The 27925-nt window shown below is 41.1% G+C and overlaps 1 protein-coding gene across 1 annotated transcript in view; it reads right to left on the reverse strand.

Annotated features, from left to right (window-relative positions):
- Window positions 1-510: 510 nt before the first annotated feature.
- Window positions 511-27925, reverse strand: part of EFCAB2 (EF-hand calcium binding domain 2) — a 31187-nt gene continuing 3772 nt past the window's right edge. The window contains exons 2-8 of the mRNA XM_068411017.1: window positions 22651-22788; window positions 11965-12049; window positions 7541-7613; window positions 3649-3728; window positions 2186-2228; window positions 2019-2085; window positions 511-1000 (exon numbers count right to left, since the gene is read on the reverse strand). Of these exons, the coding sequence (XP_068267118.1) occupies window positions 885-1000; window positions 2019-2085; window positions 2186-2228; window positions 3649-3728; window positions 7541-7613; window positions 11965-12049; window positions 22651-22756 (570 nt within the window). The 5' untranslated portion in view covers window positions 22757-22788 and the 3' untranslated portion in view covers window positions 511-884. The remainder of the gene's footprint in view (window positions 1001-2018; window positions 2086-2185; window positions 2229-3648; window positions 3729-7540; window positions 7614-11964; window positions 12050-22650; window positions 22789-27925) is intronic.

Below are 27925 nucleotides of genomic sequence, written 5' to 3' on the forward strand. Positions count from 1 at the left end.
AGAGCAGTGAGGTCTGCAGTGGTCTTCTAGCAACGGTAGCTAAGACATACTCTTACATTAACATCTTTCAAAAAACGGTGCTTCTTCAGTTTATGAAAATCATATTCCAGTCCTATGAGCCTAAGTTTTGAACAGTTTTAGCTCCTGACTTTCAAACTAGTTATGAAAGGGGAACTGTTTATTGCCTATAGTAACAGAAATGTTCCCAAGGATTACTTGTAAATTTGACTATGGCAATGGTTTGAGTGTTACCTGCATGTTTAAAATGGAACCAAATACCATATGTCAATGGATAAGTAACATAAAATGGAACTTACTGGTCCAGTTTAATTGCCTATGGTAAACAAAGCACAAATATTTGACAAAAACTAGAAATTGTAGAAAGTTTATTTGATCTATTATATTATTACAAAAGTAGTAACCTACCTGGTGCCTTATTAGTTAAACACAAACAGGGATTACATTTAAATATAAAAGCTTTATCTTAGTAGCATGCCTTCACAATTTTAGTCACCTTAAGGTATTCACTCACCTACTTATTAGCCGCTTTCACAGGTCTCATTTTCCATTAGTTTTTCAGAGGCAATCGTAAAGTCATTTCTCGACTCCATTAACATTATTTTTCCTGTTATTTTTCAAACCAAATTCCATGATTTCTTTTCCAGACCTTACACAGTATTTCTGTCAAGAGCTCTTCTTCCAGGTGTGAATATATTTCAATATGTATACACAACTCAAGAAAATACAGCTACACAGATTTTATTTTAATTACAAGCACAAGGTCACAAGCTGAGCTTTGTTATACTTTAAAATACATGTTTCAACTAACTGCCAAGCTACACTGCTGTTACCAAAATGCATCTCAAACACTAAAGAGGAAGATCTTAACTTTCATCTACTATCAACATTGAAATGTAGTCTCTGTAGCGAACACTATTTGTTTCTGGATCTAGAGCAGTGGAGAGCATGTCTTCCATTTCTTCCTGAGTAAAGGGCTCACCTGAAAGACAGCAGAGAACAACACTTTGTCTTGGTAAGTGTTCTTTTCAGGGCTGGCAAATGACACCGCTTTTCTCTTGCTAGGATCTCCTTTTGGTCCTCACACAGAGGAGAAAAGGAGAAATACTAAGGATCCGATTCCTTCACTTTTACCAATTAAGTCCTGCACACCAAGTGAGCTGGTCTAAGGGACAGGAGACAGAGGACCTGGATCTTCTGATCTCCTAGCTCACAGACTCCAAAACAGCCTGTTCCTCTCTGCCACAGGGATTTCAAAACAACCATTTTTGTAAGAACGAATTCTTCTAACATGTACATTAGAATTATTCTCTCTCATTTGGCTATGCTTTCACTTGTATTTACATCAGGAAAGGCTTCTCGTTTTTCTCTTTTAGGAGCTTCAAAGCTTCTGATGGCCTACTGCAGCCCTCTTTGAGAACAAAGTCCCCAACTGAGGATAGGTCTTGCGCAAAGCCTGCATGTGGTTTTGTACTGGAGGCGGGCACGCATGAGTCAGCCATGCAAGAAAAGCAGGCTCTTCAAGGAATATTGAGGATTACATGATATACAACTTAAATCTGGTCTTTGAATCTCTTTGTTTGCGTACGGCAGTAGAATTAAGATCAAGATAATGTAGGAATGAATGAGCACTGAAACTACCTGAAACATCTGGAAATCTAAATTAGAATTTTACAGGAAGACACAAAAAGAGTCACATCCTTAGGAAGCACAGAGATGTGCACAGAATCATAAAATATCCACATAAGATTGAATTATGACTCTTAACAATAATAATCTTATCTTATAATGTCTGCAACAAGGCAGATAAATGTTCTTTCCCTGCATTATTCACTAGTGAAATGTTCTAGTCTGCAGCCACTCATCATGGCAACAGTATTGTTTGAAGGCAAGGTATCTACCACTGCAAGTTTTGGCATGCAGAATGAAGACCTCAAGGTGCCATATACACATATAATGTTTATTTACTTAAATACTGATATTACAAGAAGTCATGTTACCTTCTTCAGTCAAATATCTGACCAGCTCCTCTTTAGTAATATATCCACACTTATTCTCATCCAAAGCCTTTAAAGAAAAAGAATAAAGCTTATGGTTTTAACCATATTGAATTAAGAATCAGCAATTTCTTTCCAGTAATTAGGTACCTGAATATTTAGTTACAGACCTCAAATGCATGTAGAAGAACATCTTCTGGAATAGGCGGGTAGCTGAAACCATTGAATCAGAAAAGTTAAGTCACTGTTTGCCAGGCTGCTGTACTATTCTGAAAGAATAAAATATGAGTACCAAAGGAAAGGGAAAACTTATTTCCTGTGAGAATTCACTAAGTTTGTCTACCAAACATCTCATTTCAGCTTGACTTTTTGGAACTGTCCATATCTTTACCTCTTATGGTTTTTATTGTACTCCTGTTTAATTTTCCATGTGCTAAGGAGCCAGATGAATGGCTTCAGCATGTCTGGGCTGGCTGGGTGGGTTAGTAGGAATCAATAATAGCTGAATCATTCCACTCAGCCAACGCACTGAACAGAAGATGACCAAACCAAGAAAGTAAAGGTTTGTCCAGGTACAGTGGTAGCTAGGCAACAGATCACCTAGTGGGACTTTGACAGCCTAATGAGCTGATGATGAGCAAAGGAGGCTGGTAGCTATAAAAGAAAAGGTCTGTCTCTAAAAAGTTCAGAGAGACATGAGAACTGGGCACATGCATGTGTGCATACATGTGCCTGATTTCAGAGCTGGGAAGGAAACCCTGTGCAGAAATGGAGACCTTCCATATCCCAGCAGACTCTCACCAACACCCCAAGAATACTAAAGAGAAGACGTTGAAGCCAGGATGGTTCTTACTGCTTGTTTGTTTTGTCCAGACCCACCTCGCTCTTTTACTATCTAAAAATCAAATGTGCTAAGAAGAGGCCTTGGTTTTTTTTGTGATCCAAATCTCATGTGCCCTTGGATAAGTGAACTATGGACACAGTGCCCCAAAAGATAAAGTCAGTCTGGACAAGTCTGCACTAGCCTGGGGAAAGTGTGTGGGGTGGTTTTTTTTCCTCTGTGTGTGTGTGTGCAGGGAGTGTGTGGGGGGAGTGTGGAGGAAGAAAAGAGAGCCCAGAGCAGCAAGATATAATTTCAGCTCAGCAGTCTTTTAGACTGTTAGTCATGTACATTCAACTGTACCTGGCAGTCATTCTGAGACATGAATATGAAGTTGATTTATACAACTTATTAAAAATACACTGTAACAGACTGTGCTTCTCAGTAACTGTAACTCATATGTTCAGAGAAAGTAATGTTTATGACCTTAATTTGCATATAAAATATTTCAGAGATGCACAAAACATGTTGAATAGCAAGTTAATTCTGATTCACATTAAAAATACAAAAGCTACACATTATCACAATTCATGGTTATAAGCTGTTATTATTTATATCATCCGTACAACATAATTTTATACAAAGTAATTTTGAAACAAAATCTATCAAGCTAATGTAAACTGAGTTTAAATAACAAAAAAAAAAAATCTGTACTCCTTCCAGTTACATAAAAGTACTGTAGATATATTTATTCAGAATCAACCCTGTCAATATGGAATAAACTCCAGACACAGAAAATCCACTTTCCATTACCTTCTGTCGAGTAGTACTTTTGTCATCACTGGAAGAAACTTTTCCAGATGAACGTATCCGGTCAGTTCTTCTTCTTCTACCTAAAAATAAAACTTGAGTATGGCAGGTTATATGACTCATTTGCAAACTAATACAAAAACCAGAAAATTGGGGTGGTTCCTGAATTAAAACTACAGAGTTAGACTTTGAATATTTATATCAGGTTTCTAATATCACATGGCACCATAACATCTGAGTGAAATGCTTGTGATCAAATAGAAAGAAATTAGAGGAAGAAATAATATCCCAGGCAAAATACAGGCTTGCTATTATAGACACTTTCAACAACTCAATATTGCCCTCTTGTGCTTAGAGACCATTCACACAAAGGAACTGAATGCCTAGTAACTGATCTTATCTTCCACAATAACCTACCAGAGGTTTAAACATTCAGACTGCATTCAAACTAGTAAAGTCATGCAGGACCTGGAACATCCCCCAGCAGTGTAATGTGACCACCCATAACAGCAAACCATTAGCACGTTCCCTGGCATGATTTTGGCCTGTGTCACCTAACGCTCCCCGCAGCATTCACCAGGCCTGGCTCGGGCCTTAGGGACTGTTCTCCAGCAGGCTGCTTCATGCAGCCACTCCACATAAAACATTTACCAGGGTAGACATGAGCTGCTCTGTGCCAGCTGGCTTCAACACCCAAGGATGTTTCTGGGTACATTTAATGTGCTAGTTTGGACATAGCCCCAGTCTAGTACACCTTAAGGATGGAATTTGTTGCGTCCACATGTTTCATAGCCAGAGAGAGTTGTCAGGGGAAGGACCAGAGAGGCAGGCAGACTGAGTGAGGGCAGTCTGAAACAGTCATAAAGCAGCCCATAAAATGCTACACAAAGAAAATCCTCCCTTTGCCTCTCAAATTAACAGATTAGTCCCAAAACATTGGAGACTTCTAGCAGCATTCTCACTGCATTCCTGTACTTCCACAGGAGATGAGCAATGTGGTAAAAACTGCTCCCTGTCATCAGGGTGCATCCCTTCTCTGAAAATTTCAAGTTTTACTCCCAAAAGAAGCCCTCTTAATGGAGCCAGCCTGTTCCTGTCTGTGTTGAAACTGGATGCATGCCTTGTGGTCTCACATGGCACCAGCGACACCCTGCTAGGCTCTCCAAGACACAGCTCAGACTGAAAGAAGACTCAAATAGGCACTGATTTGAAATCTCCTAACTAAGCCAGGAAAAGACAAAGTAAGAAAACTTCCTCTTGGGAGCTGGGGTGATGCCTCATACATCCAGTTGCTTAAATGGAGAGCTGCAGCTGCTGCTGTTGCATGCTCTTTTCGAGTGTTCTTGAAGTGTTTTGGTTGCTAAAAGCAGGCAGCCACCACCTCTTGCTGTTTTAGAGTGGAAATTGGCTTGAAAAAGCACTTTTTCCCTTCTGATTGATAAGCCTAGCGGAAGGGATCTTTAGCAAGGAAATGAAGCTGTTGCATGCTTCATGCTAAATCAAATGGTACCTTTTACCATTATAGAATCATTTGCTTTCTTGCTTGCTTGACTGAAAAGATGTAACAAAATACCTGGCAAAACTTAACTTCTTTCCAATGACATAACAGTTAGCAAATACACTGAACTATTCCATGCATCACAAATGTTGAGATGTATAAGTACATAGGCTGTTTTAGGGAACATCTGTGCTTCAACTAGTACTAGGTCAGAAGTCCACAGAGACAGAAAAAGAAATATGGTAGCTATGTATCAGAAATAGATAGATGTGTCTTATATTAAGCAGAACAATCAAAAGCAAGGATCCAAAACATCCATAAAGATGGTAAGTTATATAAACCATGTTTAAGAGCCAAAAAACATTAGATCTGCTCATCCAAGCAGTTGAGGTCATCCTTTCATACCAGAAGAATTCACCAGCAATGACCACTTCAGAGCTCAATGTAACACACACCTGTGAAAACATCAGCCCTCACTGACAAATATCATCCAGGTTTGCCTCTTGTTGTTGGTGTGCTATTTGTATTTTGCCTTTAGAAAACAGTCTGTGGAAGAAACGTGTCCTTCCTAACAATGGACCTAGTCCTGGGAGGTGATGAGCAACCTCAGCTTCCTCTGACCTGGAAAGAACAGCTTCCATTTTAGTGGCTCTACAGGTCCAGCAGTATCTGGAACCGTCAAAATTAATGCTATTTCTATTATTGGATAGGTATGTGAGTAAGTTGAATATATTAACCTCGCCTAAGTCAGTAAGTATTCAGCTTTGCAGGGATATGTATCCTTTTACTCTTCCTCATGCTCACTCCTATTCTATACCTCATTTCCCACTGATGTTTTCCTTTTTCTGTAATTCCTCCCCTTTTCACAGTGGCTGTGACACTAACAGTATTTGCTTATTCAAACTCTGTGAATTTTGCTCTCTTTCCTTTGGGTACATCCACAGCTCCCATAACAACTGTACTGTAGCACTCATGTTTCATATCTCTACTCTCACAGCCATACTATTATTGTCCACATCACATTTGGGGACTTGAGTCACAACGAAACAAAATCATCTTTCAGAGTTATCCAGGTGATCTGTAGCAGAGCAGTGCACTGAACCTGGGATTTCAAACTCAGGCATTGTAGTAACCCTCAGATTAGCAAACAAAAATCTCTGTGGGCCACTAAAAATATCATCTATATTAAGCACCATAATTTCTCTTTCCATTTTGTCTTGTTTGTCAGCAGGAGCTGGGACAATCTGGTAATGAGAGTACAGAATCAGTGCAGACAGATTGCAGTATCATGTTAAAAGATTTTTCTCCTCTGATGGTTCTTTGAGCTTCCTCATCTGAAGCAGCTGCATCATTTTCACAAGACTTAGCACAAGATTTCTCACACTAAATTCTGATCTACAAGAGACCAGACAAGGCTACTGAGGAAAGACTACTACTGCAACCATCCAAATTTTTCTTGGGGACAGGAAAAAAAGAGAGAGATCAATTCTCAGTATCCCAGCATCTTCCATTCCTTAAGGCAGCATATCCATTTGCAAAAAGAATGTGAAGCCTTTTTCCCTCTTCTTTGTCCCATTTATTAACCATACCCTGCCAAGGCACCAGCACACCGTCCTTGCTATTACAAGCATGAGGTAAGGAGACAAAACTTAGTGTAGGAAAAAACTGTGGAGTGTAGGAAAAAACTGGAAAAATGTGATTGAAGTTCCTTACCCCTGTGTATCACTGGGAGAATGGAAGGACTGCTAGGTCTTGTGAGGTTTTACATCCAAATTCTGATTTACAGGCTTAAGTAATCAAGCAGGAAAAGGTTACTTGTCTATAACTGAGAAATCCCAAGACTGGGAGAGACCTCAGGAAGGACAGAAAGTTGAGAGGTCTAGTTATAAAATAGCAATAACAGGACCCAGTGAAAAAAACATAGCAGGTCTTCCCTCTGTGTATTTTGGGAATTTGATGTATAATATTAACACCTGCTCAAGAACTAATTTTTACTACTTAATCATCAGTGTGTGCCCATGACACATCCAGAAGAGTGAGACAGTTGGGGTTTGGATATCCTAACCCGACTGAGATTTAGGATATTCTTTTTCATCAGCCAAAACCAATTTTTCCTCCATTTTCTATAAATGCCCCTCCACCTTGGCACAGTGTCACAGTGACCTCCTGGGGTAAAAGACAGTCAAAGACTCCTCATTTTAATCCATCAATGTTGTTACCTCATCAGCCTAAATGCTTGCTTCAGGGCAACCTGAGAGACTGCCTGCCTACCCGAATCACTTCCATGACACTTTGAACCTCTGGGAAAAGAGCTTAGATTTCCCACACAGCAAGGCAGAAGGGCCACACTTGTACAAGTTTCAGATTGAAAAAAATACAAAAGATCTAAACATTTACCTTTGCAAGCAGTTCATGAAGTTCTGCCTCAGTCGGGAAGCAACCCAGTGACCTGACAATTGAAGCAATCTCTCTGAAAGAAAGAACGCCTTTGTCAGTAAATCTGCAACGCAAGAGTGTCTGTGGAGAATCCAGATACCAATTCAGAGATTGCATACAGGAGTGCGCATGTACAAGCACATGTATGCGGACTTTTAAGATGATGTCTCAGTAAGAAATGTCTATTTTTACAGACATTAAATATTCTGGAGCTTTTTGGAAGAGTATAATTGTTCTTGGGACTTCCCCCAAAAATTCTTCTTTACCATTGTGTTGCAGCATACCATGTGCCGGTTACTTTCCAACGGCTGTCCTCTAATTGTTAAGCTTAATTTCAGTAAAGGCTACATTTATATAGTCAATAAAACACTTTGAAACCTGTATGTTTACATTAAATGCTATAGAGATACAAATTCTAACTGCAGTAAAGAACAATTACAAAAGGTCAGGAAGGAGGCAGCCCTGCTATGCCCCTGCTGTGCTCTGAAAGAGTCGAACAGACCAACACACTGGCTTATCACCACCCTGTTTACGCTGCAAAATGTATTCATAGCTTGCATTTACTGCTGAACCTGGTGCAGTTGTTCTGAGGCGCTAAATAAAGTTCTGACCAAAGTGGCAATGCCTCAAAAAAGTTAAAGATGAACAACATCACTGACTAGATGCAAAAGTACTGAAAAGCTCTAAAAGAGAGTACTAATGAGATTTATGGTATGATTGAAAACAAAATAACAGAAGCATCAATATTGCTTGTGATTTTCAGTGCTATTCTACAACACAAAAATTCAAGCATATTTGAATAAGTATCCACAGTGCTGGTGGTTTCCATGATTCAAACCTCTGTGGTTTCCTCATCTTCACCAGTACATCTAGTGGAAAAAAATAGATTGCCTAATAAAAATGGTAGATACAAGAAGCAATGACCTTTGTATAATCATCTTACAACAGTAAGGCCTCAAATGTGGCACATCAAGCACATGTAAAATTATATTGGTCGGTCTTTGGCCTCAGACAGGTCCTGAGGAGCTCCTGTTCTGATTGAAAACATTTGAGAAGCACTACAATAGAGAGGAAAAGGCTGGCTGCACAAAAATAGTTACAAAACAAAACCCAGTCCCACACACACAGTTGTTACAAAACGAAGCCATCTGCTCAAATGACTCTGTGAAACCTTGCCCCCTGTGGACGTGAATGGAAGTTTGGCCACTGGCCTCAATGAGGTCATACATTTAGTCTTATTTTTATAATCCTTGTCCATGCATTCTATTTCTAGGATGGATTTACTGTATTTGATGCGCTCACTCCTGCACTCCCTCGTCTTTTCCAGCTAAAAGATACTTGTAAATGTTCTCTGCCTCCCCCAGTAAAACACCCAACCCAAATCATGCCTCCCTGCTGTCCCACACTACTTCTACTCTCACAGACTGCCAGAGAGGTGAAGGCTGCCATCAACCTCCTGCCTCACCTCTCACATCAGCAAAGCTACAATGTGACTAAGGTAAGCCAAGCCCTGAAAGAGTTTGCAAAATCTGGCATTTCTGGCTGCTGTTTCTGGCAGTCTGTGCGTGTGCCAGCATGAGGATATTGTTTGAAGTGTCTGTGGTCAAGAAAGTCATGTCACATTTGGTAGTGACATGGAGTTTAAAGGATCCAGATTGAAAAGCATATTTTCCTCCCAGCCACTTCCTCTCACAGAGTTCAGCACATGCAGTTTCTGCTGTGTAGTTTCTAGCATACAAAAATGATGGTTAAAAACAAGTTTATGTCCATACAGGTTTTGTAACATAAATGCAACAAAATTTTCGGTCATGGTTTTCACCCTAGATATAACACTTTCAATGACAAGATTTGCAAAACCATGAAAGCCCTTGACTGGGGGTGTGTTGCAAGCAGCACGAAACAATACCACCTTCCTCATGCTTAATTTCTTAGTAACTTGCATTTGCATTAGGTATCATGCAATACTGGTGTTGGCGTGTCAGGCCAGGGTAATTTTCCATATTCTTCACAGGTATCTGACATTTCATGCAATAATATTCATACATCTGCAATTGTGGTTAAGAATTGTGCTGTACTGCCACCTTCTGATACAAGAGATACAAGACAATCAGCCATTAATAATACCATTATTGTAATACAGCCCTGCAATATGAACCTAGGAATAATTAGACAATAATTATTGTTCATTGTCAGTAACTGTACTATGATAAAAAATTAATGTGAAATTGTGCATTTACTATGTTAAATAGACTTCTGAATGTCCCCTCTCACAGGTTATGACTTACTGTCTGAATGAACAAATTTTTGAAAAAGTCTATCTATCATTTCATTGTTGTAACATTTTATCAAGCTCTATATCCATTGTATAATAGAGTGAGGAGTGTAGCAAATTTTATAGATATTTAGCCAGGACTGCAGATGTAAATGACAAATAAGCAACTAGTATGTTATGGTGCAGTGAGGGCTAGGGGCTTCCCAAGGCTGGGGGAGTGCTAGTGGCAAGGGCTCCCCAGGGGGGTGGCAGGGCAGGGCCAGGCAGCCACAGCCCATCCCACCACCCAGGAGCAGAGCAGCCAGGGGCACCGGCACAGCCCCAGCCCCGGGCATCATGCACCTCCCTGGGGATGAGCCAAGAGATTTAAGTGAGCACTCTTCCCAAAGAGTCCTATGGGCGAGGGAACAGCAATTGTACCAAGTGTGGAGACGTACCCTGAAATTCTCCCTATCTAGTATAACTGAAAAATCATTTCACTTCTATGAAGTACCCATAATTTCTTAAATTTACAGGCACTAGTAAGCATGCATTGCTAAAACCATCACATAAATACCTTGCATCTCTCTAGCCTCTGTTTTTTAATGTAGAAAAGATATTAGGAACTTTTAAAGATCTTTTCCAATTTGGCTTTGTGAGGAATGTCTAATGACAACAATTTCTCCAGTTCTCACATTCCTTTGTAGTGTTTATACTCAATAATTGATTTATAATTAAAAGCTCTGGTGATATTCTTGTAAAAATAGTAATTGGAAATATGAAAAATTACTTCAGTCAACTGTAATGACAACAGTTGTAACAACTTCAGAATCTGCTCAGTGAGACACAAACATGTGTTTTCTGTATAACAAAAGCCACATTGTTCTATGTATGGATGTTAATGTTAAAATGAAGTTAAAATAGCACTGACAAATAGTCAAACTTAAAAAATACCAGAATTGAAAAACACCAGAATTAAGATTATTTGGGAATTTTTAAATTTGACTTCCTTTAGCTCTGTATCTTGTAGCCAGTTATGCCCTGCTCAGTCTAACAGTCCATGTTTTTTTCTTCAACTTAACTTTTTCTTACTCCCTCAGACATATTTTGTTTATATTTCCACAACATCACACGCTAAAGGTATAGAACATGCAGCTCTCCGTCCTGTCTCCCATCTGTGTATCCCATTAGCCCAGTTCTGGTCATCCCATTCCAAAAAGGAGATGGCTGAACAAGAAGAGGTACAACAAAGAATGGCCAGAGCTAAGGAATGGCATCTCCTAAGAGATTAAACACATCAGACTCTTCAGCCCTAAACTACTGTGATGGAAGAGGGATGTGGCAGACAGCTACGAAATCATTAATGGTGTCAAGAATATTAGTAGAGAACAATTGTTCACTATTTATCATAAGAGAAAAAAAAAACAGTCGCCACTCAAATCATAATGTGGCAGATGTGCAAAAAACAAGAAGAAATATTGCGTATTTGCTCAATTCCTTATGTTTCTCCCTGAAGTATCTACTAGTAGCTCAGATGAGGGTACTGGGCTAAATGGACTTTTGGTGCAGTATGTATGAATATCTTTATGTTGTTGTTGTTATTATTATGTTCTGTAACCAAATTATATGCAATTTTCTTCTAAGTCTCCTAAAAAACCCTCCCTGTCAGAGCAACATCCACCTCCCCCATTACCCAAGAGGAAGAGATATGTGCAGGATGTATTGCAGCTGGGGACACCCACTGAGAGCAGGTCACTGTAACACACACTGGCAGGGACACTCCTTCATGTGCTGGGACTAACCCGAAAGCAAGGGGATCCATACGGGATCCAGGATCTACAGTGCCAAATGAGCTATCAGAGATTTGCTATTAATAATTGTAGCCTTAGGCTTCTTGTCTAGCTGAAGTTGCCTCTTGACTCCATCAGTCCCAGCATCCCTCTCTCAAGCCAGTCTCAGTCTTCAACCACTGAACAATGCAATATGTCTATTAAACAAGCAAAGACATAATGGTCCGATCAGGGCCAAAAGGACTGTTTCAGTTACACTTTCTGATAAAGCAGATACAGGTTTAGGGAGTTATTTATCTCTGTACTAGATCCTGTAATATTTCTGTGTGAAGATATTTACAAACCTGACATCCACAGTTTTATTGCATTCATGGTCAAACACCTCGAAAGCTTCTATAATCTTTTTCTCAATTTCAGCTACTGTGTGATCTGCAAAAAGAAACACAAGAAAAGAAAAAGAAAGAATCACTGAGCTGTTGCAACTGATTTATCTCCAGTTTGAGAACTGTGACAGAAGAAGCACCAAAACTGATAAAGGGGCAGCCAGGAAAGGTACTTTGAAAAAGCAGAAGTTATTCTGAAAAAAACCCACTCTGAATGGAGAATCTGTCATTTACATTAGTAATATGGCCTTGCTATGGCTCTGCCACTGCATCAAGTCTGGTGGTAATGGTGTGTCTCAGCTGCATGATCACCTAGCTGTCCAGGTGTGGACCCTGCCCAGAGTGTGTCACAGCTCCTTTCTGGACCATGAGCCTGAGCCATTCCTGGACACCATGGTGCCAGTGGTACGAGCAAGGCGAACATGGGCCCAAGCTTCCCCTGAGATGGGGCTGAGTCTCTTCATCCTGCATCCAAGGAAACATAAGTGCTCTCCTGGCCACTAAGTTAGCTATAATGTATGAAAAGCTGAGAACCAGGAATAAAGAAACAGCTAAGATATGTGCACAGTGAATATGACTCATGGTAAATAATTTATTGTAACAGTTTGGAAAGGAAGACGATCTCAGCAAAGGGGAAGGAGTAATTTGCTGCATTTCCTTTTCATATCTCAGTCTCAAAGAATGGGGAAAGAAGAACCACAAATTATCACAGTTATATCTCATCTAAAGCCAGGAATTGCATTCTGAAGATAAGGGAAGTACCAGGAAATAATTTCTGAAAAGAAAAATGTAAAGAGAGGAAGGGGTTCATCTCAAAAAAAGCTCCCTGGCAAGGAAACCAGGGTAAATAGAGAGTTAACGGGTTAGCCCATTTATTAATGCCACAGTTCAAATCCAAAAGACAGAATATAGGAAGAAAAGTGATAGGGACTTGACCTTTTGGTTCCTGTGGCTGAATACAGCCCCAGACTTCAGCTGGCAAACCAGCTCTCAGGAGGCAGCATTTTGTGAGCTAGCCTCACGGCCTCCACAGAGACACCAAGGAAAATTAGTGTGACAGAACATGAGATTGGTATCAGGTACACTTGTTTTCTCATTTGCACACTTCTCTTCTGTATTTTCAACATAATAATTAAAATGTAGCTCTCCTCTATTAGAACTGATTTATTTTCTTCTTTAGGCTCATCTGGTGTTAAGTGTTGTTGAGCAGCTCTGACCAGCACTAAACCACTGGACCTTGTTTCCACAGGCATAACAATCTCATACCTAGTTTTCTATAATCCCAATAGTTCGGGAATCTTTGGGGCTGCAGTCTACAACCCCTTTTTTCATTTGCTCTCTTACAAAGAGAGTTGATGGGAGTTTTCCCAGTGACTTGAGAGTCCTGGATCCCATGTAGACTGTTGGAGTTTAGTTCTTCAGATCAGGCACTTCAATTGTACAGTATGTCTTGCAGTAGAGAAATGCTGAAGGAATATTTATAGCTGTATGTTCTTGGCTTGATGAGTGAGCCTTCTGTAGAAATAAAAATTAACCAGGGGGAGGCAGGGAGAGATTTCCAGTACTGGAACCATCCAGCCTTTTCAAGCTTTGCCTTCCATGAAAACAGTATACATTAATCTTACCTGTTTCAAGAGGCCTGACAAAGAAAGGTCCTGAAATGAAATGAACTTGATGATTTAATCTAGGTACCGATAATCTATATTTCTTCCAAGAACTGAGAGGAAGTTGTGATTAAGAGCCATATCCATGGAAAAAACATAATATACTGTAGTCCTCTCAAAGACTCTGAGATGACTGAACACCTAATAAGCTATTGCCTAAATCTCATCATCCCTCCAGGAATGAGACCCAAAGATGTTCAACATAGTTGAGGATGGCAAAGCTAGTTATCTGAACACTTCTATGATTCACTCAACATCTCTTTGGGAGGGAGAAAAAGATGGATTTCAGCTCTAGGATAAGTAATGGATAAAGGTTTAAAATTATACCTTCAAGAAGGGCATCAAGAGATCAGACATGCAGTTAACTCAGCAGATGTGATGCTCTAATGTACTGAAATCTTTCTGTACAAGGAGACTTTGCTCCACAGGTAGATCAATGAAAGCTTCATGTTACCCTGTGGAGCAATTTTTTAGCAGTTTTCAGGACAGAAATACCTACGCTCTGATTGAATAAAAGATTTCACTCACTTATTCCACTAACTAGAAAAACAATATATAATATCAAAGATAAGATTATCTGACTACTTCTAATGGCTTAAATAAATACTGAAACATACCATGCCAAAAAAATATTCCAATACCTACAACTACTTACTCCCTCAAATGTGTCCTGTAGGGATGATACACTATTTCCATTTTCATGCTGCTAAAATGCTTCAGGTACTTGTCTGTTTTCTCTCAATTTCTTATTCTCATTTATTTTCCTACCACATATGAAATAAGACAAAATGTGTTAAAATCCATCCCTCAGATACACTAACTGAAAAGTGTATTCACTATCAGTTTCCTTTTCTGTACTACCCTTTGCTATTGTCCCAGTTTGTTTAGCATGAACTAGATAAAGCTCTAGATGCTGCCAGTTAAGTAAGACTGGCAGGGAGATGGGACTCCCACACTAATTCTGCTGGTTCTTTCAGATTGAATTGTTCCTCTTCAGCTTGTCCAGACTGTTCCCCTGCACTCCGGGGCCCATTTGAAGCCAGCCCTTAAAGCAGCACAACTGCCTCAGTTCTGACATTTCTTCTTCAAAGACCACAGCTTCAGTCTTTGTGGGGAACAGAAGCAATTAAACAGATGTGGCTCTGCCAGACTCCTGAGTAATGAGCATTTTAAAAAGTGATTTCTAGTTGATACAATTTGATAGATTCTACCATTCGTTTAACTCTATGAGCTTGCTTTCTTTTCTTCCTCAGGGCCAGTTGCTCTGATGGTTCAAAAAGCCAGCCCTTCCTTTCACTGAAGAGGAATTATGTGCAGAAAAAAAGCAGTATCAAAAGAACAGGTAGGCCAACATGAAACAACCACCTAAAATGCTGGAGAGCAGCATCTGTCTGCTGCTCACAGGAAAAGATTTAGTCCCAATGCAGCCTGATGAACCTACTTACACAATGCAATACTCTGAAACTCTTGTCGTGCTATGTAAAGCGTAAAATTAAGGGCTGATTTGTAGAAGCACCACTGGACTTGATTTTGTTACTTAGTGCTCAACACACCTGAAACATTAATCTTTATAAACATTAATCTAGGTATATTTTAACAAATATAGCCAATTTTATGCTTAAACTCCTATATACATGTGGACACCTCATTAATTACTCCACCCTCTCTTCATGGTACTATGTTATGGTTACCAGCAGGTGTGAGGAAACCCCTGAGGTCTCTGGTGACAGGAACACTTTCTCACATGGGGCTGCCTCGCTGAACTAGTCAGTCTGAAAGGACAAGGGACACAACTGGGTAACCCCAACTCGGTAACAGTTAGTTTTAGAGTCATTTACATGTTGTCCTGGTTTTATTGAAAAGTGTTGTTATCAACAGCTGTTTTGTAGATCTCCCCATCCACTAATCGGGGCTTATCAGCAGGAAGTACAGAATTGTACCAGTGGCTACATACCCCAGCACCATTTCTTCTCTTTCCCACTAGCCATTATTTCAACCAAAAAAAATAGGCAGCAACCTTGGTCCTGTTAGTTGAAAAATTGGGAAAGGCTTTCAAGCAAGTGTTACCTGGACCTTCACCTAGGTCAAGATATTAAAAAGCAGTCACAGTACTCAGCATCACCAGCACAGATGAAATCTCAAACACCCTCAAATAAGCTCAGTTTTATCAAGACACTGTTTCCAGAACAAAAAGGGAAAGCCAGTGTGGTGTCATAAGATGAATTCTTGGTGATGACATCAGCGTAAGGTGTTCCCATGCTACTGCTTCTCTTTCCCAAATCCAAAGCAAAGTATAAAACTCCTTAAATTATTCTGCCACAAACATTTGTGTTGCCTTCATGTTAAGTGTGGGGAGCTTGACTGACTTAAAATTAATTCAGAAACCTTGCCCCACCCGAAAAAAAGAAAACCGTACATCATTTAACTAATTCTATTTTAAGGAAATTACTGAGGAAAAGGAACACTGAGAAAACAATCTTGAGGCGATCTGAATCTGACTTATTGGTTAGAACTTTCTGCTCTGTAGAAGGAAAGGCATGCATTAGATTTTTCTAGTGACCTTCTTAATTCCAGAGGAAGCTTAATGTACAGTCAGCCTACTATGCTGAAACAGTAATTGTATGCCATGCTTTAAGAATATCAAGGCAAAAGAAATATTTTCTCCTCTACTCTGTACCTCCTATAGCAGGTATGTTATTAATATATTAGATACCAGAAAAGAAAGGGAACAACACGATTAAGCTGTAAGCTTGCAGAATATGCAATATTATCTCTTTGCATCTTGTGATACATAATGAAATAATTCAAGATATGTGCTCACTGAAGAGTCTTCATTCTGGAAAGCAAATCAAGCAGATTCTGAAGAAAAACAACATGTTTATAAAGCAGCTTGATTCCTCCAAAGAAGGGATAAACCCATTCCTGAACTCCTGAAGAAAACAAGTTGACACAGAGTATTGATGGCACCAATGAGAAATGTGTCACCTGAGTTTAGCCATTCAGATTGAATGAAAAGATAAAAGATGCATGAAATTTAGTATACGCCAGTTCCCAAGAAATGACCAGGCTGAGTTCTTCACTGACAGTGGTACCTACTCCAATTTGGGGATCCAAGCTATGGCCTGCAGACTCAGGAAAGGGATAATGCTTTCTTTCTCGGATGAGAAGCATCCCATGTTATCACAGATTATACTTAGGCATCTGAATTTTAGTCTGTTTCCTGCAGAAGAATAAGAGTTTAACTGGTTTCTGCAGAGGTCACTTTCAGGCATTCTCAAAGAAGCAAAAATGAAGTCTCAAGAACAGCAAAAGCTTTTTCTTGTTTCATGTTTTTCAGAATTGTCAAGAACTAGCCATATCATTGCTCCCTATTGTTTATGTTTGTCACAGCATATACCACGTGGTATCTAGATAATCAAGCAAACCCCATTATCAGTGTGAATCAACAAAATCAAAACCCTACACACATCATCGTGTGTGCAATCAACCTTGGGTTAAGAGCACGACTTCACCCTATTGTCATACCTCTTTTCCTAATGGTAGTACATGTGAGAGCTGAGAAATTACCTGGTTGTTTCCATCACAGTAACTGCCTTATGGAAAACTAAGAGAGAATAAAAATAAAGGGCCTATATTTAAAAATAGATACACAAAACAGAGCTCTCAGAGTGGAGCAATAAGAACAATTTTTGCACAGCCCCATGGCACGTGGTGCAGACAACCATGAGAACAAAACCAGCAGCAGCAAATAGGGTTTTAGAAAAATCAGGTAGTTAATTTGATGTCTGATAATAAAATACAGGCTGTCAGTTTGACAAAGGCTGTGGCAAAGTTAACTGCAAAGGCTACTTCAAATTCTGACACAAAAATATTAAACACAATTCTTCCTTTTTGTCTTCTTTACATAAGACAATTGTAACATGGGCAAAATATATAATAAGGTGATGTAAAAAATTAAGCACTACCTTGACTCCAGCTTTGGCTATTGAAATGAGATTATTTTACAGAACGATGCTAGAAATAAAAAAAAAAAATAAAAAGAGTTCAGATCAACCACAATGGAAATATTTTGGTTATTTCAGTTAGAAGTTGACGAATCCATTAAAGACTTAAGCTTATAATAACTGTGCATTGCAACCTCAAAGTTGAAAAACACACCAATAGACCAATATGCAAAATATATCCAGCTTGTGATAATCAGTTGGTGGCAACTAATGGAGCTACAAGTTGCCAGTAACTTTACCTGATGAAACAAGATATCCTGAACATTATCCTAGGTTTTGATTGTTCAGTAGATGGTATTTTAAATGCCATGGCATTCTAAGCTACCGTAGATTCAAATGTTTTAATACATGGGGGAACCAAAACTAACAAAACTAATGGGGCAATTAAAACTAATTCAACTGTTGAGAAACAAAGAAAGTATAGAAACTATTGCTGCCTTGATAAGCAGTCGAGCTTCTAGCTGCTCATAAAGTTCTTTAACTGATGCTATAACAAACAGGGCCATGGAGGATGCCATGTCAATCTGGAAAAGAAGCCATAGTCAATGCCTTTCATCACCTAGTATATCCAAAGGTGTTTAAATCCATAGTTCACACTGCCTCCAACACACAGTTCATATTCAAGTGTCATTTATTTGAAATAGAATATCCACCTTTCACAAAGTTCTTGTCCCAGTTAACTCTCTCCAGAGGTGTTGGAGTCATGGTCAATCTTGTCTACTGCCCTCCCTTCTGGATTAAATATGGTTCTTCATAAACAGGAAAAATATTTCTTTCCCTCACGGTACACATTTGTCTTCATTTAGCCCACACCCAGGACTAAACAATAGCAGTTTTTCTCTCACCCAATGTCCCTTTCCCAACCGAGGAAGGAAAATGGGAAGAAGAGGGAGACTCATGGGTTAAAATTAAACAGTATTAATAAAATAAAGAAACCAATATAAATGCTAAGACAAAACACACAAAAGCATACTTAGCTACAGAGTTGCAGCAGGTTGTCCAGAAATACCCATTGTCAGCAATAAGGAAAAAGGAGGCCAGAATAGAAGAGAGCAAAAACAGCCCCCCCTCTCCCCAGCAATCCCTCCCTTTTATAGTGAACTTGATGTCAATGATATAGAATACACCTGTGGGCCAGCCTGGGTCAGCTGCCCTGGATTTAACTGCTAATGGCCCTGATCACCATGGCTGGCCACAAACTGAAACCAAATCCCAATGAAACCAGGACAACATTCTTGTAGGTCATCAAACCCATTTTAATGCTGTCATTTCTGGTTGATCTTGCAAGATGCCATTATTTTGCCTGGTCTGTACTGGGAAAACAGCTCCCACACCAGTCCACAGAGATCAGTCTGTATCCTCAGTACTTGGTAACTCATACCTATCTGCCCTGATTCATAATGATACAACAGCCTGAAAAGCTGCTGCATTAAATCTCACTCCCACATCCTTACCAGGATCCTGTTTGCTTGCTCTGACCAGAGCTTGCACTGTATTTCTTAAAGCCAGAGGATGCAGATGGCAAAGTATGCGAGCATGAAGCCCCACTAGTACTACCACCACTGCCTGGGCTTGCTGCAGATAATGCATTTGCCTATGGGAATAGAGAAGGGCAAATTACAAGGGATACTCTTGCTACCTCTGCAAAATCCTTGACAGATGCTTGCTGTAACACAAAATTGTCCATATGTTGGAGGGGACCAATAAACCACTATTTTCTGCACCACTTCCTATACTACAACCCTAACAGCCTCCCTGTGCCCAGGCTTACAGAACAGAGACATTAATTTCCCTGGTTCCACCCAATTCTTTCTGGAGAGCCCCATAAAGGAGGATTGCAATTTGTCAAAGAAATAAAAGGCATAAGGACTTCCTACTTATAAAAAGCAAAGCAAACTTACTCTAAACTTACTGAAACTATTTATAACCAAGCAGAACTTGCAAGTGAAGGGAAGAAGGGCAGGGAAAGTTGAATGCTATGAGTGACTGAGTGGGACTGCGTCGCAGCAGGAATTCTGCTAATGTCGTACGGTGCTTCCTACGCTCTGTAAAACTCCACCAAGTGCTCTCCAGGGCTGGACATGTGGCAGATTTGCTGGTGGGGAAGGCATATGGAAGTTTGGTGGCATTGAAAAAAAAAAAAGGAGCAGAACATGCTGAGGATGTGGTAAGGGATAGGAGCCTGCCTTTCCTATTACCTGGCTGAGCTCTTTACACAAAAATGCACACAGGCAGAGGTGGCTGACACTGCCGGCCGACTCTGCTCGCTTTGCCCTGGAGCACTGTTCCCTCCAGGACAGCACCCCTTTGCTCTCCTGAAACTCCTCTCCCAGCTTTGCACTTTTGCCATCATAATCTTCGTATCTCTTCAGGTGCCGTGTGTGCCTGTGTCCTTGGCAGTCCAGATCCAGCTCCAGGTGATGAGACTGTTTTCAGGAAAAGGAAATAGACGATTAGTCTCTCCCCTGCCCTACAGGCAAGAAAATCTTTCCTCCTTGCTCTTCAAAGACTTCCTGAGCTGCTTGTTGGTGAGAGCAAGCAAAGTATCCTGTGATATATGAGGGAAGGATGCCACAATCACACAGTTTGCTAGTGAAAACTCCATTCCCTGTACGCAGTTAGTCTGAGTGATGCAACACAGGCACATATCAATCCATGTCAGTGAGAGCACTTCATGCATCTCAGGAAAGGCTCAACAAAATATGCCCTGATGTTTTTACTGTACACAATCTGTGGAGATATGCTATAGCTACATATATATCTATATATACTGAAGCACCAGTCTTCATATGCATCAGCAGAGAAGCCTACAATCCTGGGAGATGATCAAGGAATACTGACTAGCTATACTCAGCTAGAGTTCAATTTTCTCAAACCTCTGCACTAGCTGAGGTTTGATAAGTGATCAATATTTTTTTTTTTTTTTTTTGGTGGGATGGTATGGAAGGATTCCTTCCTACTTTCACTGCACAAAACAAATTTGTGATTTGGTCTGTATCTACCAAAGAGGAGAAATGGAAGTGCAGTGACTGGCTGGTTGGTATGACCATGCATCTGGGATGTAGCATGCACCATGTTCCAGTTCAAAGCAATTAACAAGACAGACCCTGGCAGGTGTTCCTGATCTGCTGCAAGCCCAGGCAGCAGCCCATAGCAGCACCTAGCCGAGATGGGCTAGTCCAGGCCTTGGAAATACAGGTGACAGGCTGGGGCCAGGACTTGGCTACAGCACTATATTCTCCTCCTGAGGAAGTGTTCCAGACTTAGCAGCACACCCAGAAAAAAAAACAAAAAAAAAAACAGAAAAGAAAACCACAAGTTGCCATAATTCAGGTTAAAATTGCAAGACATTCTGACATTTTCTAGTGAGTAATTTGTAAGCCATGCTACAGCATTCCTTTTAGATCTGCAAGGAAAACAGCCCAGTGGAGGCCATCATCCCCTGCCTCACTGGTGCTGGTAGGCAGAAGCCCTTCCATCAGGAGATGGCCATGCAAGTTGGATTCCTACATGTATAGCATCACAGGCAAGTTTTCTGCTCTCTGTTTTGACCAGCCAGGATGATACTGTGCAGGAGGATTACTACCTGTAAGTAGCAGGGAAGCGCACTAGCAAACACCTGGCACCCAGCTCTCCTCCAGCCCCAACTGACTGTTCTGCTGCTGCTCCAAGGACTGTGTGTAGCTCCACCCTGAGCTCCTCCTGCCATCTCCCACTGTCCCCCCGGCTGTGGGGGTACTGCAGTTAGCACCCAGTGATAAGCACCTTGCTGTGCAAGGTCACAGCTCTGTCTTGCACCTTTCCCTATAGCTACAGCTTACAGACTTTCATCACCCTGAGTACAAAGTCTCTCTGAGCTCTAAATGGTCAATAGTGAGAGCTAATGCCCTGACCTGACCTTCTTAAGCGCCTTACTCCCTGCATCCTAACCCACTGTCACCCCTGTATTAAATAGTGCAGGGTCATGCTGTGAACAGTAACATACAGCTTATTGCCTATATCCTCTGGAGAATACATAGCACTGGGAAACAGAAGGAATGCATGTGGGGTACACCCTGTGTACGCCCAAACCTCAGATAAAAAGTAGGGGGAATCTCTTAGGGCTTGAAAGAATCTGGAGTCACTGTTACTTACAGCAGAAATGCTTGGTGGTCCTCCTGAGCATATTTCAAAATACAACAGCATCTACCCTGACCATAGCAATTTCTCTCTTCCCAGCTTTCACACAAGTCTGTTTGCCCAGACTTTGTGCATTTGTTGTTGCAGAGTCCTTGCAGAAATATTTGGTCATGTGTTGAAACATATTTTTTTTCCTCAAACCTGTTTTGCCTTTTTGCACTTCCTGGAGGGAAGGGCTGGATGAGATGGGCCTCAAGACTCTGGGATGGGACAGTTACAGGGGCCTTACAGGACAGAAAAAGCTATTGAGTCCTGGATCATAACAACACGCATTTTCATTTGATAAGCTGTCAAACATTTTACGTATGTCAGCAGTAGCTGCAATGTTTTTAGAGCAACAATCAGGACACAGCATGAAATGTTCAACTATGGCTCTCAGGATTTGGCCCTGACTGTCTTCCCAAGCAGTCGGCCATAGCCATGCTGCTTTAGTTCCACAGGCTTCACAACTGTTGCAGATTACTTTGGAAGCAGCATGCACTAAGGACTCTCAGGAAGAAACACATATCCAAATTGGACCTAACAGGTCTCAATTACAATCTAGATTTCAGCCAGCCAAGCACATCATTTTGCAGCTACTCAAGTGGTGGCTGAGTCTGACTTCATGAAGCCTGGAGCTTCATGAGCCAAAGCAGCAAGCTCTGAGTAACATCACTCACCCTAATCATTTGCACAGGTCCAGCTCTTAACAGCAAAGCTCTCCTTCTGCTAGCTGGTGACCACATACAAGCTGCCAAATACTTGCCATTGCATGCAACCAACACTGAGGGCAGTGAAACAACATGCTTTGTCACACTAACTTGCAGAATGCTGGGGGAAAATCCTTTCCTTTTGATATAAGGATCTTTTGAGCAGAGGATACGCAGGTATGCCTCCAGTCATCCAAAGAAAGTAAGGAAGTCCCATCTATGCATAGATCTGAATTGCCTCCTGTATGCCTGTAATTCACAGATAATATACAATTAATATCTTATACTTCTCTTGAGTAAAGTCATGATGTTATCCTTCCTACAGTGAAGTAAAAGAAATGCCAGCGCTTGATGTTTGTTAGCCTGCAAAACATAATTGTGACACTTTTTTTAAAGTCAATACCTGCTGCACACAGTCTCCCTCTTCATAAGAGAGGGATAAGCTTAGCATAAATCTCCATTAGGGATGTCTTGCACATCCCTGAAATCCCAACTCTGGCAGTTGTACCAGTCAGCACTCCTGTTGCAGCTCAGAGCTGACAAAAACAGTAGTCTCCACTGATGCAATTTGTTCCGTATCTTTCATCTCAGACACACCTGGGATATAATGAAAGAGTTATGTCTAGCCCATACTTATATTCTCTTTCATCACCAGCAGTAAACTGCCCTGTGAGGATATATAGCTCTCCTGGTGGTGCTGAGAGTAGTTATACCTCCAGCTGCTGCTGAAAAGGAAGAGCTTACATAGGCTGCAACACCAGCAGGACACAAGCCATGCTGCTAAGCTATGTGGTCGCAGAAGGCATTTGTCTCCATTTTTCTTGGACTCTCCACAGTGCTGGCCCCAGAAGCAGATGGCAGAGCCATGAAGGACAACTCTTACACCCATAGCCTACAACAGTAATGCACCACACCAAGCTCCACCAAAATGCAGCAACAGCAGCTCACTCTGACAGTGACATGGGATGGCCCCAACAGGGCACTGTGTAACTTGTTGTGACAGACAAAGTTTGTACGCCTTAAACAACTTGTTTGACAACTCTGGCTGGAGAAGGGTATGTGTACTACAGAGGCCTGCAAGTCTGGCAAGAGATAAGGGCCTTGGGAACAGAACAATACCCCTGCTGTGCCTTAATTGTTGTGATTTACAACTCTGGCTGAAGGAAGAGATAAATCCTGCGGAAGCAGGATGGTATCTTTTCCTTGGGGTCAGCCTACATGTGCAACAACTTTGCAAGGCCTCAACCACGCTTGTGCAGAAGCGGGGTCATACAGCGGACACCACAACTAGCGGGGATCATGACCACCAGACACCCCTTGGGGGACCACAGACTCATTTCGAGAACAATCTAAGACTACAAAGCGCAGGCGTCCCAATTAGCATGGGAAGCGAGCGGAGGGGGGGAGACAAGAGGGATGTTACCACCCTCTCCTATCTCACATGCAAATGACCTGAAGTATTTAGACCTTCTCGCTTGGGATGCTGGTGCGCGCTCCCGCCTGCCACCTGAGGACTAATCCTGCAAGCGATTTACCAGAGGAGCAACTCTACAAGCAACTTACCAACTCTACAGACAACGTACATCGCTGGATCCAAGGGTGGTGATCTCTCTCTTTCTCGCTCTCTCATAGTCTCTATTCTCTTTCTCTTTTCCCTTTTTCAATGCCTTTAGAAACCCAAGACACTTACAACCATGCAACTTTCCCTGTATTAATAAACTGTTCTTAATTTCATACCAGTTATTTGGTGTCGTTTCACCTTAATTTACTCCAAGGGATTTATGAACTAGTTGCGACCAGGTCGTAACACTTGTCTGGTGTGCACGTACATCTGATTGCACATGTGGCAGCACTAAACACTTCATAAATTGAATATGCAGTCTCCATCTAGCACACACCCAGGGCTAAACAATTAGAACAGTTGTTCTAACACACAATCTCCCCTCCCCAGCTGAGAAAGGGAATTGGGAAAAGGAGGGAGACTCGTGGGTTGAAATTAAAACAGATTTAATAAAATAAGGAAACCCATATCAATACTAATACAAAAGGCACAAAGTTATACTCAGCCCATAAAGCAGTGGCAAGTCCCTCCAGGGATCACAATCATCAAGAAGATGAAAAAGAAGAAGAGTAGAGCAAAAAGAGGCCCCCCATCCCCCCAAGCTTTCCCATTTATAGTGAACCTGATATTAATGCTATAGAATGCACCTGTGGGCCAGCCTGGGTCAGCTGCCCTGGCTTTCACTGCTAATGGCCTTGGTCACCACACCACAGCTGGCCACAAACTGAAACAAAATGTAACAGAAAAGTGATTCTATAAATTTTATTCCTACAAGACCAGGACATATGCCTACTGAACAGCCTCTGCACACTGACTGCTGAAGTGGTCAGGAAGCAGGGACCAGAATCAAGTGGATATTAGTGCTCTGAGAATTAATTCATTTTAAACATAAGCCATTATAAAGTTTAACTACAGCACCACAGTAGCGCTGCTAGAATATAGCAGTTTGTAAACTTTGTTCTTTTGAAAGAAGCATAATTGTCTATGGTATAATAGGAGAATGAGGGGTTTTAAATACGACTTTTAATACGTGCTGTTATTATGTAATGTATCACAAGGCCTTCAATTTGCCTGACAGGGCCTCAAATGGGTTTAAAAAAACATACAGTTTCTAGACTGGTTGCAATTCTATCTGCACTACTCTGGCATGAGGGCTTTGACCAAGCAAAGGAAGACAGGTACAGTGAAATAAAACGGCAAGGGATTACAGGGGTTTGCCACGGCTCCTTGTTTTTAAGGAGCTGTCTGGAAAGTATCACTTACAGTGCTAAATCACTTTCTTTACATATCGTGAATGAACACTAGCCTCCAATTTTCTTTTTGTTTGCCTAAGAGCAATAATCTGGATTTGAACAGCATTTCAGCTGACAAATTTAAGACATTTACATTTATCGTCAATGGGGAATAAGACTTATTTCTATAAGCATTTGAGGCAGGCTAAGCTAAAGGAGAAAGGTGGCAAACAGGGAAAAAAAAGATACAAGCTGTTCACGGATAAATTTCAGAATTCATGTCTGTTTTTCAACCTGAGCATCAGCAGTAATGGTCCAGAACCTTCTGTGACCTTACACCAGCAGCACAATAATCCTTACCATTTTTAAGATGGAGCTTGGTAAGCTTTTGAAAGTTATGGTTGTACACAGCCCCAGGCTGGACTCAAGGAAATCCCTTCCAATCTTAGGTTCATGGGGCTTTCACATCCTACCCACACCTATGTGACATTGAACAGTAAGGATGTCACATTTCCAAAAAGTTGTGAGTCTGTATTTTCTTAAAGATGGACATTTACAATTAAAGACAATTTATAAAAATATCTCCCAAGACCTGTCCAGTAGCACATAATCCAACCTCAAAAACTGTGGGGGCCAGAAGTAGGTTTTGGGACCTCCTGCCCCTTACCATGCCAATGGTTTTTACCCCCACCCCGGGTACCTGCGAGCTCTGTGCAGTGAGCTCCGCACTCTTCTGGCCACCTTCTGCGGCACCTCAGCCCCAAATCCAACTGTCCCATGCCCTTCCCGATGTCGCTGCCATGTGGGCATGAGGCCCACCTCCACACAGGCTGGGCTGGGACATCGCTGCCATAGCTACTTCTCCCCTCAGGATACCTTGCAGGATGTGTAGGAGCTATTTTCATCTTCACCCCCACCACCTCAACCACACCCCCATGGCAGAAACAGCAGCAGCAGCCGGACCCCATGGCAGGATGTGGCCGGGGCAGAGCAGTGGTGTGACCAGCACCCCCATCTGCATGGCCACCCTCCACCTGGGGACTAAATGTTGAGCACGTTCGACAACAGGTTCATATCAGACCTCTGTTACCCAAAGGACCCTTTGTCCTTGTTTAGCCTGCACCCAGGGCTAAACAATAAACAGTTTTTCTCTCACCCAATGTTCCTTCCCCAAATGAGGAAGGGAATTGGGAAAAGGAGGGAGACCTGTAGGTTGAAGTTAAACAGACTTAATGAAATAAAGAAATTAATATAAATGACAACACAAAAGAGACAAAACTATACTTATCTACAGAGCATCAGCAAGTTGCTCCAGGAATCACAATCACTGGAAAAGAGGGAGAAGGGAGGAGAGGCAAGGAGAGTAGGAAGAGCCCCACCTCTTCCCAACAAGCCCTCCCTTTTATAGAGAACTTGATGTCAAGGCCTTGATTACCATGGCTGGCCACAAACTGAAACCAAATCCCAATGAAACCAGGACACCCTTCCACAACCTTTAGCCTGCCATATTTTATTGCCAACAGCAACGAAGTGGTATCTGTTCACACAAAATAAAGGCACTCCTAAACTGAAAAAAAAACCCCCAACCCCTCAGATCTCAGAATAATTAGTATGTAGACATGGAAATTCTTAATAACATGTTAACTATTGTTGGAAAGATAATTTGTGGGAGTTCTCAAGCTCCCTGTCTGCACTGCGTATCTGCAGGTTGGCATTGTTTAAAAGACAAAAAAGTTTAAAGCCTTTCTGCACACCAGCCAATTTTTTACTCAATAAGCCAGCTAGAAGTAGAGCCGAACTGAAAAACTTCTGCCATTTTATGCACCATGGAAACAAGAAACCTGTCAATCTGCAATTACCTATTCCACATCCATTTGAGATCAACTTTTACTGCAGGAGTGTAGCCAAGAGGATCAGATCTACAGCCTGTGTTTGTCCATGGGAGATGGACATAATTTATTTTTTGTTTCACTCTCAAATAAGTACAAATATTAAAACATAACCCAGGTTGATGTCAAGGTGCATGTTAAATTGCATTACAGTCTAATAAAGCTATAAACTTTTCTCCTCATGTAATTTCTCACAGCAATGTCAACAAGAGGATATAAAAATATTCATAGTGTTCATATGTAAACTCCACTGTAATAAAACTGCACACTGATTTCCTAAGTGATCTCATAAATTCAGATTTTCTTCTAGAGCTCAAATATTGCTTGCTTGAGCCCTACGAAAGCTACTTACTTTTAACAGCTCATACTAATTTTCTGTTTTTTTTCCATAAATGTAACACTGCCACTTTTAAAATCAGAGATAATTTGTCTGATGGACTATTTTAGCCTGAAGGTTTACTGCGAGTGTTTAATCCATAGCTTTTGTACCTTTCAAATACCGACACTTATTTCTGAAACCCTCAAAAAAACATTTTAAAATCCTCAATATAGCAAGACCCTTAAACGTACTCATGTGCTTAAGCATCATGTGCATCATATTATCCCACTCAGGGGGATTCCCCAAAGCCATACACAGCTTATGCGCTTTTCTGTGTCAGGTTTGAAACTCTCGTGTTAATTAAGCGTGTTCCGAGCAGAATTAA

The sequence above is a fragment of the Nyctibius grandis genome, chromosome 1 (assembly GCF_013368605.1).
Source record: "Nyctibius grandis isolate bNycGra1 chromosome 1, bNycGra1.pri, whole genome shotgun sequence".
Lineage (NCBI taxonomy): Eukaryota > Metazoa > Chordata > Aves > Nyctibiiformes > Nyctibiidae > Nyctibius > Nyctibius grandis.